General features: G+C 40.2%; 1 protein-coding gene across 1 annotated transcript in view; it reads right to left on the reverse strand.

Moving 5' to 3' along the window:
- The window catches only part of TNNI3K (TNNI3 interacting kinase), a 93,627-nt gene that overhangs the window by 44,240 nt on the left and 32,905 nt on the right, over positions 1-16,482 (reverse strand). The window contains exons 13-17 of the mRNA XM_056355238.1: positions 16,082-16,138; positions 14,976-15,068; positions 14,833-14,890; positions 14,523-14,717; positions 14,072-14,176 (exon numbers count right to left, since the gene is read on the reverse strand). Coding sequence (XP_056211213.1) covers positions 14,072-14,176; positions 14,523-14,717; positions 14,833-14,890; positions 14,976-15,068; positions 16,082-16,138 — 508 coding nt within the window. The remainder of the gene's footprint in view (positions 1-14,071; positions 14,177-14,522; positions 14,718-14,832; positions 14,891-14,975; positions 15,069-16,081; positions 16,139-16,482) is intronic.

The raw sequence follows: 16,482 nt of genomic DNA on the forward strand, positions 1-16,482 counted from the left end.
ATTGAAAACACAACAAACCCATAACTTCTCTGATAGAAAATACTTCAGATGGGAAGTTTTCAGTCAGTCCTACCAAGGTTTATATGCAGACTGGTCGCTAGAGGGGGATGCAATGCACAACTTTCTTTCACTGTGATCTTTATGATATCAATCAATTACACCCTTTGGCAAGACTTGTTTTAACTTAAACGCACATGTTAATTCTGGAGAGGTAATTCAAATTATATTTACTTTGCCAAAAGTATAGAGAAAAAGATCAAACAGAAAGCATGGGAAATGTTGGGAGTAGATAATACTTTCTTTTTGAGGACTCTGTTATCTTACATAGCACTACAAATTAAGATAGTTTTGCATGTTTCTTGTGCTTGTCAATATGTTGTGGAACTAAGCCATTTGGTAGCAATAGGCTTTATCAGGTATGCATCCTTTTCAAAATATTTTTGGTTTCTATGTGCTCAATCTTTAATGGACCAAAAAAGGAGTAAGAAAGATGGAAGAAAAGGAGAGATCTCTTTTCCCCTGTCACAGTCTTTTAATCTCTGGTGAATGGCGAGAGCATTAAATCAAATGCGTTTCTTTGACATTCTTGGTTACACCTCTCAAAACCAGACACATTCCGTCATTGTTTAGAAGACGCTACTGGTTTTACCAGCACTGTGATACTGCAAATACGGCTTAGTGAATCTTCAAGACCTTAACCTTGAAAATCTGTCTTTCTCCTAATATCGTTCCCTATTTCATGGCTTTTGATTGGACTGTGGAACTTGACATTAAAGCTGTTGGCAGCAGTCCTTCCTCTTCTGCAGTACTTCGGGGAGGGATAGAGAAGCAAAGAATTGAAGCTCTGTCAATCAAAATGACCAAAACTGAATCCAGTCCAAAATGCCTTCTCTTCTGTGTTTTACAAGGGGCTCAGTCTAATCTGCTGGTAGGTTTTGCCCTATGAAATATTCTGCCAGAGATAAGGTTTGAAGCCAGCTTTGTATTCTATTACTAGATTTCATATAGGCACTTCGTTTTGATGTCAGTCCAAATCTAGGGAAGGTTTTGGACTAGATGATCTTGGAGGACCCTCCCAACTTAACTGTTCCATGATTTTATTAACTGTAGCTTTCCAGTGGCACCTCTAATCTTTCAGCACGCAAGCAGCTCTTGATGTTACCAACTATACAGGGATTTGCTAAGGGAATTAATTAATTGCCCAAGCATTGAGCAAACACCTATATGCCTATTTATACATATATGGACTTTTGCTTCTCTGGATCCATAAAGGCCTTTTGAATGCACTTATTTTCTGCTCCTCTTCTTCACACTATACTGAGTACACAAAATGATGTGTCACTTTACTACAATGCTGACACATTTGACAGCATATAGTTATCAGAACTGAAGTGTTCCAAATGAATTTTAGCTACTCATGCTCAGAACCAGCTATAGAAAGACCCTTCTTTTCATGCTGGCGTAGCAAACATGATGAGCACTTTTGCAGAAGGTAGCTAACCAACAAGAAGGAAACAGCATCTCTCTCAGTTCTGCAGGCTAGAATTTTTCCAGGCCAGTGATTTCAGAGGTCTTTCTCAGAATGGAGAGGATACATTGAGTGTAAGACAATCTTGGTGCAGTCTGTACACTGCTGCTTGAGATAATCCATAACCATAGTTTTCTTATGCACCATAAAGAAAGACGGTTGCATTCTTAGGACTGCAGTATTTTCACTCACCATCCACCTACTTTTGCTTGGGAAAACTCATGGTGCAACTCGTTCACAAGGTCTGACAGAGCTGTTTATAATTTGGAAAGCTGAACAGAAACATGTAACATTCATTCAATAAAATAAAAGTGAAGTCACTAAGGAGTTAGGAACATAAACCGTACAAGACAATGTGACATCAAATTGGAATTAGGGTTTACAATGGTGAAAAACTAAGGTGAGCACCTACACTGTTGTCACTAGGACAAAATATGCAAAGCTTGTCTAAAGGGAGAGAACACAGTGGTTTTGGAAGGCACCTACTTTACATTAAGAGACTAAATGTCCTATAAAAATAATTTCATAATCTGATCGTAATCATACCATAATCCTATGATAAGAGGTCAGTCGATAGATGTTGGTAGATCTAGGGCACTTTCAACTTTTAAAGTGAAGAAGGTAAGATATGAAAGGATCATCTGTTCCTTAAAGTCTTGAATACATAGTGGTGTTCCAGCAGATATGTATGCGCTAGTCAACCAAAGCTACAGCCCACATCATACACGCCACACTCTGAAATGGTTGCCTCTAACAGCAGAAGACTGGGTTTGTTGACTCATGTAATGTCTCACAGTCCTAAGCCGAGCGATGACTAAAATGATTCTGTTTGGTTTTATTATTTGCAGACCAGGATGAACAAGTGACTAAGCATGGTGTTTGAAAAACGTGCCCCATATGGAAAAAATCAGGTGCTTTCATTCCTGGCTGTGTAGAAACAGGCTACTTTGAATTGAAGTTTGTTTTCCAGTCTTCGGAATTATTTCAGGTTCATGTCTTGTTCAGTATGACGCTCAAATTGAAGGTTTTTTAGAAAAGAAGCTGAATTCTAAGATATGAGTGTTTGGCAAACCACAGTTTGAGGTCAGTAAATTGCAAAAAATAAGGGTAATAGTTTTCAAGTAAGGATAGCTACCAGTTAAGACTAAAAGGTGATCTGATTCACTTCACTCTATTTACAGCTTCTGAGATCCTTTATTCTTAACCTTGCAGTGGATCATTGCAACATCAGCGCAAAATTATAAATGGCTGTATCCTGCAATGGGTATTGATTCCAGGGGATACTGCTCTATACCAATGTCTGATGTGAGCCACAGGACTTACTGATTTCATCAGTGTCCAGAGTGCTTTTCTTCTAACATTGACATCTTTCTGCAAAAGCGTGTATATGTGAGCAGACTAGCTTTCATAATTAAAGAGTCTGGCTCTCAAAACAGTTAAAAACATTTCTGTGCTACCCTTTCAAGCCCTGAGCAGTGTTTCTGAATCAGATGTGGGCAGACTGTGTGTAGCATGGAAAAAAGGCTAAATAAATCACGAGCCAGTACCTGTCCTGACTTGTGTACAGGAGTCCCACTGAACTCCCTGCAAACTGAGGTTTTCAACACCTCTCCTAACTGTGGTGCTCATTCAGGTGTAGAAATGAAGATGTAATAGTTTTAACACAACACATCCTGACTTAAAATCCTTGCTATGATGCCCTGCTCTCTCTTCTGTGTACAGAAATACAAAACCAGGTCTGCTATAAAACAGAAATGTAATTTCTCAAAATGCTGACGTAAGGCCTAAGCCCAGTGATGGTTTCTAAGCTGTGTTCAGGACTCGAGACCAAGAATGTGACTGAACAGGGGACACCTTAGCAGAGAGGTTCAGGAAGCCCTCCGTGAGTGCCTCTCTGGGCAGATGCAGACAGATGTTGCTTTCCCTGTGGGAGACAGGCCAGCGCTGGGGCTATGTGTGTCTTGGTACAACGCTGTGTTCAACATGCTCTGCCCTGTCAGCAAAATGCTTAGATCAGACACAGTGCCATGGGCATGTGTCATTTCCAGCAGCCTCAATGCAGAGACAGAGAAAGTCATGCCAGTTTACACCTGTGGGGAGATTCTGCCACATTTCCAGTGCAGCTCTTTGCTTTCCCACCATCCATCACAGGACTGTACTTTCCTCCAGTCAGGATGCTATCTCTTGAGCTCCCCTCTCTTCCTTTCCCTCCTGCCTGCTCCCATGTCTGATCCTGGGGTTCATATGCCAGCTGGCAAACACAGGCTGCTTCCTTGTGTGGCTGTAGGGAATGGGAGTGCTACTCTTTAACCCTTTCTACTTTTCTGACTGTTTCACTGATTTTTATTCCAGGTAAACATGTAGCTGTGACCAAACCTGGAAGGCAGCATTTAATGGGTGTTTACATACCCCTGTTCATGTAGGGAGGCACAGCAAAGGGAAGATGGCTGACGAGAGGAGCCTGTGCTTGGCATGAAGATGCAGGTACTTCATGGTTGGGTCTTTCTGCCATTTTTTGGGGGGTTGGTTTTGTTTTTTAAAAGGAAACACTCTAAAGAAAACCTCCTAGCTTGAAGGATGCTCCAGCCAGGACTCCCACCCATGCTGTCCTGGAGCTGGGTCACCCTCTCAAATCTCAGTGTGACACAAGGCAGCGTTCTCCCTCCTGGGCACCCGGCCAGGTGCAGCTCACAAGAGCGGTGATTGCCAGGGAAAGCTGGTGGCACTGGGAACAGCAGAGAGCATGAGAAGCCTGCTACAGCCAAATCAGTGCTATGGAGCGGGGACCTGAAGTCAAAGGTACGTACAAGGGATGCTTTCCTCTGCTGTGCCCTCCCCTTGCCCCAAAACCTGGCATCCCCCAAACTCCCTTTGTCAGCCAGATCGGGATGCTTGGTTGAGGGTTCCCCAGCAGAAGCAGGGTGCAAGGCATGGTGGCAGGTCTTATAAATGACCTGAAAAGGAGGCTGAAGCACACTGGCTTTGGTGGGATGTGTGCCTTTCTGAACTGGTGATTCTAAAACAATCATTACAAAAGCAGAGGCAGGCAGTACTCAGTCACTACTAAGAGAAGTAAACATGCACTCAGTGAAGAGGCAGCATGGTTATAGTTCAGAATGTACAGGAGAGCTAACATTTCTGAGTTCTCTAAAAGGGCTCAGTAAAATCCATTTATTGTGACAGAACTGTAACAATGGATCAAAATTCATTACTATGCTGTAATGACGCCTGGAGATATAACCTTTTCTTTCAAACTTTGGAAAAGCTTGAATGGAGCTCAGTTTCCTGGGGGAGACTTTGTAGTAAGTACATAGAATGCAAAATGGAAGGCAAACTTGTGAAGAAGAGATACCAGGATTTAATAAAACTGAAGCTTTGATTAGTTTTCTTTATTTGCTTCTATGCTTGATCAAGATGAAGCACAGCCAGCAGCCAAGTGAAAAAGGAACTCAGTGTGTGTGTTCCAAACAAAACATTACATTTACCTCAGTTTGGAAAGACAGCTCAAGCATGTCAAGATTTTGTAACACTGAGGTAGCGAAGCAGCACCATGCTGCACAAATTAGGATTATTATAAAGGTATCCGTGACACTCTAATCAGCAGGGAAGGATCTACCTGCCTAAGAGGAGTTAAAATATCTTTAAATATCTTTAAATGTGGGGGGGGTCGGAGAGGAAGAGCCACGCAGCAGACCCACTGCTGTATGTTTTTGCACAGAGGCTGCCCCAAGCAGGATCAGCTCTGTGCAGAGTTGTGGTTGGTCCCTCCTTCTCTGCACAGTGCAACTGCACTACTCTGTTACCCTAACAAACCCACAGTTTAGGAACCAGCTGTACTTTTCCAAGCAGCCCATAAATAGGGTGAAATGTTCCAAGTAATTCTGAGTGTTTACACACTAACTCGTTTTTCAAGCCATTGTGATACTATTAGAGAATGTAAATATATATTGCTTGCAGGGACAAGTAATCTACCATAGACCATAGCAACCAGAAAGCTGGAAAGAGCTGGAATAACATCTGCCCACTTCTGAGCTTAACTAGGTCTAACTGGACGTCTAGCTGAAACAGCAAGGCACTGTTCAATTACTGTCACTCTTGACAGAGAAAGGAACAGGTTCTGTACCTGGTACAGAAACTTGATGAGAGAGGAAACTTTTAAAAATAACTGGAAAAGTGAGCTATTGCCACATTTGCAATCTTTTACTGCTCTATAAAAGTTGGATAGAATCAAGCTTAGGGACAAAGACAAAATACTTGCTATTTAAATGTTTGCTAGTGAAAGGCAGGCACTATATCCAAGATGCAGTACAAGAATACAGATTATGACCATGCAGGCAAAATACCTTTTGCTTATTGCAAAATGTCATTTAGCAGGAAAAGTGTTTATGAATCTATTGAAAACTGATTTACTGATTCAAGGAAGTGATTGCAATTGATTTAATTTTCAGTAAAGAATACACAAGAGGAGAAAGAAAAATGCCAGCTGAATGCAACAAATAAAGAGCAAGGCTTTTAGAAATTAGCATCACAACACAGATTTTCAAACAAACTGGGAGTGCAGGGAAAGATTCACAAAATGCTTTAGCTAGGTCAAAGCTTCCAGTAACTCTGAAGATCAAGGTTTTCACACAACAGTCACTATGCATTCATGGCACATGGCTTTTGAAGGGCTGAGCAAATTACAACGTAGAAGGGTATGAATGTGGACACAACAATGCTTACATGGTATCTATCAAAAAGTTGACTGATCCAAGTAAATTCAGGAGAGTTAAAAGTATATAAAAAAAAAAGTGAAAAAGTTGGCAAAAGCTTAAATGATGCAGGGAAAATGAAAGCAATATTGATGGTCTCAACAAAAAACCATAACTTGCCCATATTAGAGCTGTAGATACAAGCAAGAATAGCCAAGGAAGGAACACAAATTTCACCAGAAATCAGCTTTTAGGACAGAAAAAAATTAAGTTCTCCCAACCAGGACTCCCACAAATCACTGCCTTCAGGATTTCTAGCTTCACCTGAACCCAAATCTTGGGATGATAAATTTAACCATAAAAGTATAATGGGTTCATACAATGTAGCCATGACTCTTTTTATACCTAATCTGATTTTAGCTCCCATATATACTTTCCATCAAAATGTATAATTTGAGTATGATATTTGGACTTGTTCTGAGACCCCCACCAGATGTCAAATGAAAATATTAATCAAACACAAGGCTGAAACTACAGAGACTCTTGAAGGCTGTACTCTGGCTTGAATGTAGGCACATGAATTGTAAAAAACTAAAGACTTTTATCTGGTCTTGGTTCAAGTTTGACTTCTGTCAGTAGGGACAAAAATCATCACCATTTCTCAATGTGAATAAAATGTATTGAGCCCAAGCTTTAACTTCAATTTACTTAAGGGCTGTGCAGACGTTGAATAAACCCAACTTGGCCATACACATAGTCAAGACCTGGGTTTATGGTTTTTGTGGAGAAGCCAAGAAATCAATAAACACACCCTTTTCTATTAATGTTGTGCATAAGTCTTTCCAACAAAACAATGCTGAAATGCTCATCTTGGTGCTGAGTGTAGGGACATATCTGAAAGTTGGAGGTAGTCTCTGGCAGGGTTTTGTCAGTCTGGTACCACCAGTGAACACTACAGTTACTAATTTTTCTTTTCTAAAGTAAAAAATATAACCCACAGAAATAGGGCTTGGAAGGTACAGCTCAAAAAGGCTGTTACTGCCTCAATGGCACTTCGAAATTTGAGAACCATAGATGAGAAAGGAACTCTTAAGCCTGTGTTTCGAGAAATACAGCAAGATAAATCTGATCTCAGCTGAGATGACAGAAGGTTAATAATGAGTTCAGCAGAATCAGAAATTAATTGTCTTCTGTTAAGGCCACATAGAGTTTGAGATGGTGAGATCAAGCATCATTCTCTTCATGAAACCATGGAAGGGAAAAAATGAGAAAAGAATCAGAAGTGTGTAATCATCCTGGCTTTTGAAAAAAACAAGTAGTTCTGCGGGCCTGCCAGATGCAAGGGCTTCCTCCTCTCAGGGCAAGCGACAGGCAAAGCACATTCAGTGTGTGTCCCTTTCCCAGAGAACAGGGCCATGAAAAGATCCTTCTACCTTTAACACGCTGTGGGTTTAATGAAAAGCAACTGCTATTTTAAGATTTCATAGGGGATTTTATAACAAAGAGGAGTTGCAGACACCATCCCCATTACCACCAGGCTTCCATCCTCTCTTTCATCTTTCTCACTAAGCCAGCTTTCAGAAACTTTTACAGATAGTTAGAGCTATCAAATGAAGGTTAGTTGCTCAAAGGCTTGGTCCAGCCATGTTCAGCTGTTATGGCTTAAATTAATTTGATACTAAAATGGTCTTCTTTTTATTAAAGTGCTATAATCATTGTGGCTACAATCCCTCACCACAGTATTAGTAGTAATAAGCTGATACATGTCACCATTGCTGATAGCTGTCAGAACTTCTTTTTCCAGAACTGGAAAGCAAAATATAACTCCCAATTATTCTCAGAATGGAAGGACAAACTCTTTTCCAGAGTAGAGACATGAAAGATCCGTTTTCCACTCTGTTCTGTCAAGCCCCATTGCAGATTTATTTAATGCATTATGTGCATTGCATTTAATTTCAGAACTCACAAAGAGGGTTACAAGCTATGTGAAAATTTAAGGTAAAAAATTGGAGGCTCCTGTGGAGCCAGTGGCAAAATTTAACACAGAATTTCACTCTTGGTGTTTCTCTTAAGTTGTTGTGAAGATTTTCATCTAGTAATTGTGCCTGTGGGCTGACTGGGACTCACGCTGACAACAGGGCTCCTGCTCTCACACTAAAAAGTTTCAGAAGTTAAGCTACTCTCAGCACCACACATCAACCACTGATGTCCTTATAGCAGATTATCTTTTGACCCTCACAAATATGATCTGGTAAAAGTTCTGTAAGGCAACGATATGCTTTTCAGCTCTCTAGAGGGATACTGTTTTGGGTTTTCTTTTGTGGAAAACATTTAAAATCTTTCCATGCAGAACTATTTTTCTAACAGCCGGTAGTGACAAGGCGTAAAGCTGAACTATAAGCTCTGGACATCCGCTGTCCTAAAACAGATACACAGATTGCAGTGTTCAGACATGGGGCTCCTGGCTTGCACCATGACTGAGGCAAGAACTACAGCTTCAAAAAAGAAAGCATCTCCCTCTGAGCTCTGCAGTTTGGTGGCCCAAAAGGAACGCATGGAGGGATGCAGGTATATGAAGGAGACTCAGTGTGAAAGTCGAGGATGTGTGAAGTCAGAGCCAGTGGGGTGGGGAGAAGGGAAGCTTGACTATAAGGAGAGCAAGAGGTGGTGGACGCAGATGGTATGCAATGGAGAAACGAGGCAAGTACAATCACAGAAAAAGAAAAATGGGGTACTAAGACGACATTCTTCCAGGCTTTTTTGTAGGTTGATATGCTGCTTGCTTTCTGCACAGCAAATCCTAGTGAATCTACCTTATACTTTGAAAAATGGATACTCACTAGGGTCTGGCCTAAACAGCTTGTGTTCATAACATGTCCAAAGGCCTCTAGGAATTGTGGAGGCATGTTGCTCTCATCAATAGCTTTTTTTTTTTTTTTTGAGAAAGAAAAGTTGATTTAGAAAAGCTCTGTCCACTGCAAAGCTTTTCCTCACAATTTAATATACTGAAAGTCTGCAATATCAGTAATTTCTCAGTATCAGTAATAAGTAATTAGACTTTGTCATACAAGATGGGGTAAGATGCATTTGCCAAAAGATTAAAAGTACCTAGCTAGAAAGTGTTGGCAGACCTGACTTGGGCCAAAATTGAAGAGCTGACTGAATGTCCATCTCAATATTCTGGACTTACAAGGGATGTCTTGTAAAGGCAGAAGAAATGAAAAAGGCAGAAAGCTGTTTGTTCAAAGCAGTGCACAACCAGTGAGAGTAAAGCCCAACCATCCTCAGTTCAAATGATGTGCCTTTTGCATTAAAGGGCTAGCAGAACTAAGAATCATGTTTTGTCTTTAGCAAAAAGATCTTTTTCATCTAAATCTCACCATTCAACATAGTTAGGTGTTTCATCACCCTTCACTGAAATATGCTGATCACCAGACTACTTTCATAGCTAGAACAGCAACAACAGATTTTTCTCTGCATTCATCAAGTCCTCAGTGCTTCCACTCAGATATCACCAAAGGAATGGAAGGAGTGCACAGTGCTGCACTAGACTTTAGCTCTTAGCAGTGAACCCATCAGCAAATGCTTTTACCTGTAACAAATGGGTCAAACAAACCAAGAAACAGTCAGATGAACTCAGTGATTATGGAAAAATATTTAAAGTAAAAATGTCAAAACAAAGGAAACTAATGAAAGAAAGTGGCAAAATGTTATATGAAAGCACAGTGAAACTACATTGAAAATAAACTGAAAATTCCGAAACAGAGAATTAAAAAAGCCTAAACAGATTAAACAAGTATTTGTATCCATCCTTGCAGGACAGTAGAAGTATTTGCCTGTGTGGGAAATTCAGTCAACAAAGACAGAAACCAATGAATTAAGTGTTTGGCACATCATCATTTCAGTTATTAAAAAATCAGAGAGTCTTCATAACAACAAGATGTCAGAACTGAGGAAAAATAGCAAGACTTGGAGGCAGAAACTGAAGAAGCCTTAGCTGGTATTATCAGAAGCTGACTTAATTCAGGAGACACCCTAAAGACTAGAAAGCAGCAGTACAAGGTACCAGGAACACACCAGGAAATTACGAGACCAGGCAGCTCGCTGCCAGCTGTGTGGGGAGCACTGGAAGCTGTAAGGGGATCAGGAGGTGCAGCATCTGCTGCAGTGAAGCACTGCCTGGTCAGGAGCAGCTGACGGCTGCAGGGCAGGAATTATAGATAAAACGGTTTGGGTTGGAAGGGACCTTCAAGGTCGTCTAGTTCCACCTCTCCGGCCACGGGCCTGGACATCTTCCACTAGACCAGGCTGCTCCAAGCCCTGTCATACCTTGCCCTGAACACTGCCAGGAATGGGGCACCCACAGCTCCCTGTTGACCCCCGCGGTCACTGCTGCCAGGGCAAGTGAGGTGCCACAGGGCGGAGAGCATGGGGCTTTTCAGGGTGTGCTTGCTGCCCACCTCTGCTTCATGGGGGAAGGTGAGAGCCGAGACCTCTCTACCTGCTCAACCATGCTGCGGAGAGCCCTAGCGCCGCTGAGGAGGAGGATGCCCAGGGGATCGGCGCCACACCAGCAGCTCGTGTTGCGGGCAGGCATACCTCAAACGCAGTGGAGAATACAGAGTTTGTGCGCGCCTTTCCAAGACTTCCCTCAATTCATCCTGAATGGCTCAGAACTGGTTACTGCAAAGCGTTGCAATCAAATCACTTGCTAATGAATTGTAATTAGTTCAAAATGTATTAGAAGAGAATCTGAATTGCGCTTAACAGTTTGACTATCCTAATGTCTCCTGCTAATTAATGGCACTGTTTGAGTAAGTGACCGTTATGGACTGTTTCATTTTGCACTGACTCAGAATATTATATGGAGTTTAACATTACTGAATAAAAAGTGAGGAACAGACATTTCTTGACAAGATTTTACTTGATTATGAAGACAACAGATTCAATTTTTCATTTGAATTTTTTTTGAGTTTTATTTGCTAAGCAGAATTGTATTTTATAAACTTGGAATTTGAATTTGAATTTAAAAATCTAGGAAGAATAGAAAAAATGTATAATGTCAAAACCAAGCATTTCAAAGGCCTCTGAAGTGTGGGTTCAAGCTTTCTTAGAGTAAAAGAATTTTGGTAAGTGACACGGGTTTTCAAAGTATTTAGTCAATCCAAAGCGCACTGAAAATACTCTTCGACACACAAATTTTATGTAGCTCTGCTACAGTAAAATTGCAGAAAATGGCTTTAATATACTTAAATTAAGCCTCCATCTGTATAGTCAATATACACAGATGAACATATCAGCAATAGTCTTCTAAACATCATACATTTACCAGAACCATGTAGAAACACTGTATCTGCACATTTAAATAAATTGGGTATGTAATAGGTAATGATTAACAGTAGCCATTTTTATGTTCTTGTAGCAGTTTTAATGTGAGCAGATGGATGCACTCATACATTGCAGTAGATGAATAAAGAAAAGTGTGCTGAAATTTGGAGAGCATAAAGCATAATTTTTGCCAGTATTGCTAACCTAGGGCACATTAATCTGTGTGGTTTGAAGACTGGTTTGAAGTGATACGGTTTGTAGACCACATTTTTCAGGCTAAATTAAAGAAGTGTGCATTTTCTTTTGCATTAGTGATCTGATTTTCTTCTGTAGTCTGCAAGGATACTTTTTCTTTTGTAACCACAGAGTTATTGTTTCATATAAGAAATAACTTCAAGAGCAGATAGTAATTTTTGAAAGTATCCTTTTGAACCTAAAGTTCTTGCGCACTGAGAGCAAATTCAAGAGTTTATCATCATATAGATGCTCAGCTCTCAAATTTGTCACTACAGGCCACTGCCAGAGGCAGGACAATGAGTTTGGTGGGCTTCAGCTTGCACACCTGTGACTGGTCTTAAATATACACACACTGCCTCCTTGTTACGTTTCACATCCTAAGAAAATTCCTGTTTATAAAGGACAAATGCTACATTTGAAGTTGCTCCCTTCACAGGTGTCCTTTGCACAGCTGTCAGCATGTGTACACCTGGAGCAAGAAAACAGACCTCTCCCGTGTGCAAGCCATGCTATGCTCTCGGAGACGCCACAACGATGCCCAGAAAATTGCTCCTGCCTCATATTTTATGAGAATTTCATACCAGAACCCTGAACTGGGCACAGTCTCACAATCAGTTTACTTCTTTGCTCAGAAAAGGGAAAAAACAGCTTTTTCCAAGAGAATGAGTGTCTTTCACAAGGAATCTTCCACTGCAGCTATCAGTGTCACCAGGAAATGAAAACTTACAGCAAGATGCAGGAAAATGTTATTTATGGTATCACCACAACTATAGGACTGGTCAGCTGAGATATAACCAAAGTGTATGTTTCTGTAATGTGGTTTTAAAACAAGTAGTTAAGCTAGTGGAGTGACAGTGAAGAAAACCCATTTTGTAACTCATTACATTTGTAACATTTTGTAACTCACTTCACCCTACTTTTTAAAACACTTTTTTGTAGAAGCTTTCTTTTTACAGCGTTCATACATATGAAGGAGCTGTTTACAAGCCAGCTATTGCTGCTAAAAAGTGCAACTGCTATTCAGCACTAACTCTGCCTCGTTGCTTTTCTTTCAATACAGCTATAGGTAATTTTGGTTGGCCCACTTCCAAAGCAGAAGTTAGTGCAGAATGGATAGTCAGAGTGATTTCTGATGTAGACATGACACAGAAAACTTCCACTCAGTAGAGATGATGTCTCCTGCTTCTAACGAAGCCTTCTAACAAGCCTTCTAACGAAGGCTAACATTGGTGGGCCAGATGTGACAAAATACTGGGTTTTAGCAGTTGCATCCTTCAGTGACGACTGCAGTTCCACCAATGTGACTTGTAGTGGTTTGTATAAAACCTCTGAGTCTGATCTAATTCAGTTTCATTTCCAGAAGGGAATCTGGATACTTGACTCACACAGACTCTCTCCTACTTCTCTGCCAGTGGCACTGTCAGCTGGCTCCCAGGCTGGGATTTACCTACCATACCTCTGAGTGTCAGCATTAGGCACTCAGTCTAAATGAGATGAGCACTCCCCTCCTCACAACAGGCACAGGCTCATTCAAGGTTCCTCCCTTTCCAAGACAGGCACAAATGGGAGGGATTGCCTTCTAGAGGTCTCTACATTTCTGCATCGACCTTAGCGAGGCTAGTGACTAGTTTAACTCAGGCATCAGAGGGGCAAAAGTAGGTGACATGAATTAATGTTTTGGATTAAAAAAATTATACTGAGGAAATATACTAGATAGCATAAATTCTAAAAAGACTGTCTCACAGGACTAGTGTATGCAGATAGGGCATAAATAATTTGTAAATTTCAGATATCTGTCAGTGAAATTATTGTAAGCTTGAAGTGGACTACCATCTGTTAAGTCACTCAACTAAAATGTATTAAAGCCTCCCATGAATGTGAAAGCATCGTGCCACAATTCCCCAGTCCAATTGCTGCAAGCAGACCTTCCTCCAAGCTCCATCAGTGTTAATATGACACTGCATAGTTACCAGAGTTTTCACACCTTGGTGATTTTTCTAAGAAATGGGGAATAATGATTACTTTTTATTATACACGTATTCTAGCTTATTTGTTCCATTTAGCCAATACTACTTGGAGCTTCTGACATGCATGGCAGCTTAAGTGCTTAGGGACATGGGTTAGTGGTGGGCTTGGCAGTGCTGGGTTAACAGTTGGACTCAATGATCTTAAGGGTCTATTCCAACCTAAATGATTCTGTGACTCTCTAAGTACAGGTGAGACCACAGACCATCACTGTTGCTTTGAGGCTTCACATTCCCTGAATTTTTAGGATAAAGAAACCTACCTGTTCAAATCACGATGTATGATTGGTTGTGTCAGATTGTGGAGGTACTCCATGCCTTTGGCAACATCTACAGCAATGATTAATTTAGACTGCAGATCAAGAGTTCTGTATTTTTTTTGGGAAAAAAATTACTCAAAGTTAATAAACAGACAAAAAGTATCTGTAAATTATTCTTATCATTAATTCATGGAAGCTTTAAAATTGTTTTAAATACAAACCAATGTTATAGAATCTATGCAATGTAAATGTACACAATCCAAAATAATGACAATAACAATTTTGTGATTACTTATTGATTTCCCTTGTAAACCAAATAATCTGAATAAAAGCTAAACATTAGTGTTATTTCCTCTATTGTTTTATATTGAAATGAATAACATTTACATCGGCATAGATTTACTAGTTTTCCAAATTCTGTACCGCAATCCCAAGCAGAGAACAAGCAGAATACCTCTTCTGTTCATGAAGCAGGGAGAAGAGTGATCCTCCAGAAATATACTGAGTGACTATAGCAAACTGGCTTGGGTCATCTAAGCAAGCTCCCACAAACTGGATGACACACGGATGATTCAGTCGGCAGAGAATGGAAACTTCACGGCAGAACATGTCCACATCAGATTTGGAGCAGTAGGTATTGGCTCGATAGCTTAGAATTTACATGAGAGAAAACAGTAAGGCAAAAATACCCTAAGATATGGGTTTTTTTAATACTTCAAACTAGGTCTTTAACCAAACAAGATGCAAAAGTCTGATAAACTTACCGTTTGATTGCAACAATTTTATTCCTGCACCGTCCCTTATATACTTTTCCAAAAGATCCTAAAATGGTTTAAAATAAATAAGAACAAAGATACTTATTATGAACATCAGACATCTAAAGTGCATACGTTTTTATTTCTGGTACCTGAGCCGATGATCTCATGGAACTCTATTTCAGAGAGCTGAAGATGGAAATGTGATGGCAAACCAGCACGAAGGAGAAGAACATCTGCCTTTTCTGCAAAAAGAAAACACTTACCCTATTTGTAAAATGCAGGGTCACGGGGAAGCATTTACATTCACAAAACTGTTGCACAGTAAAAGCTCATTTTCCTCCTGTAGATTGGCTGACTGGTAATTCCATTGCCTTTTCTTTTCAGTAAACACAGTAAACCCCAATAACAGACAAGTACTTGCAATGCTACAGTTGCTTTGGGCTTTCTTGGCTTTAAAATCTTACCACTGATGAACACTGTCCCATAAGCATATTCTGCCTGTATGATGTGATGGTTGTGTAAAATTCTTTATACGGAGAATTAGTTTTTTTCTGTATAGCTAGTGCTCATTGCTAATGCAGGGTATGTTTTTCCAGATCTGACCGACTCTTTACCGACATGGGGAACCTAAATTTTGCAACTTACTTCAGTTAGCAAGCATCTCTACCTTGTTAACCTTTTTGGTTTATTACTATAAGGTTTATCAGAATATTTCTAAGCCAAACATTTCAGTGCTGTTATGTAAAGGATGCAAAGATTCGATTATATCCAGAGCAAGTATCTGAAGTGGAAAATTGAAAGTACCACAAAAAATTTAGTATTTTAAAGTACAAATATTTATCTGAATATTTTATATGTGTTTCAGATTAACACAAATTCTTTTTGGACATAATTTTTCTTGTAAAGATAATCCAGGCATTTTACAGTGGAATTCAATACAATATTTGTTTGCATTCATGGGTATGTGTGTATTTCATTAGTACTAATTCACAATCACATCCTTTTCTCCAAATAAATATATTTTTTAAAGTAAATGAAAATAAGATCAACGCAGGAATTATGATGATGCTGAGCAACAAAACTAAGTATTTTGTTTCCTAAAATTATCCTAGGGATATATATCTGCTGCTTACGCACATCATTACATTTCTAAACAATGAAAATTCCAGGAATCTTGTGTAGTATGTTCAGGCTGACAAGCACCTTGGATAAGAAGACCATAAAAGTTTAAGTTTTCCCTTGCCATTGAAAATACCTTTAGTCATGCTTTTAATCTTTCCTAGAGGGGATGGAACTGACACATAGGAACCATCTGAAATAGAAGAACACAATGAATTTTATGGAATTCAAAGACAGTTTAAACACCTGTACTGATAAATTGATGAGGTAATGATTGCTTAAAGAAAGAATGAATAATAAGGGGGTGAAAATACACACAAGCAAATGGCTTAAAAAGACATATGATTGTTTGCTGGTCTTGGCTGGGAGGGAGCTCCTTCCCTTCGCAGGAGCTGGGACGGGGCTGTGTGCTGGGTTCGGCTGGAAGCAGCCCTGGGAGCACAGGGATGGCTCAGCCATTGCCGAGCAGCGCCTGCACAGCGCCGGGGGCTGTTCTGCTCCTCACCCCCCACAGCCAGCAGCTGGGGGGCACAGGGA

The sequence above is a fragment of the Falco biarmicus genome, chromosome 11 (genome assembly GCF_023638135.1).
Source record: "Falco biarmicus isolate bFalBia1 chromosome 11, bFalBia1.pri, whole genome shotgun sequence".
NCBI lineage: Eukaryota > Metazoa > Chordata > Aves > Falconiformes > Falconidae > Falco > Falco biarmicus.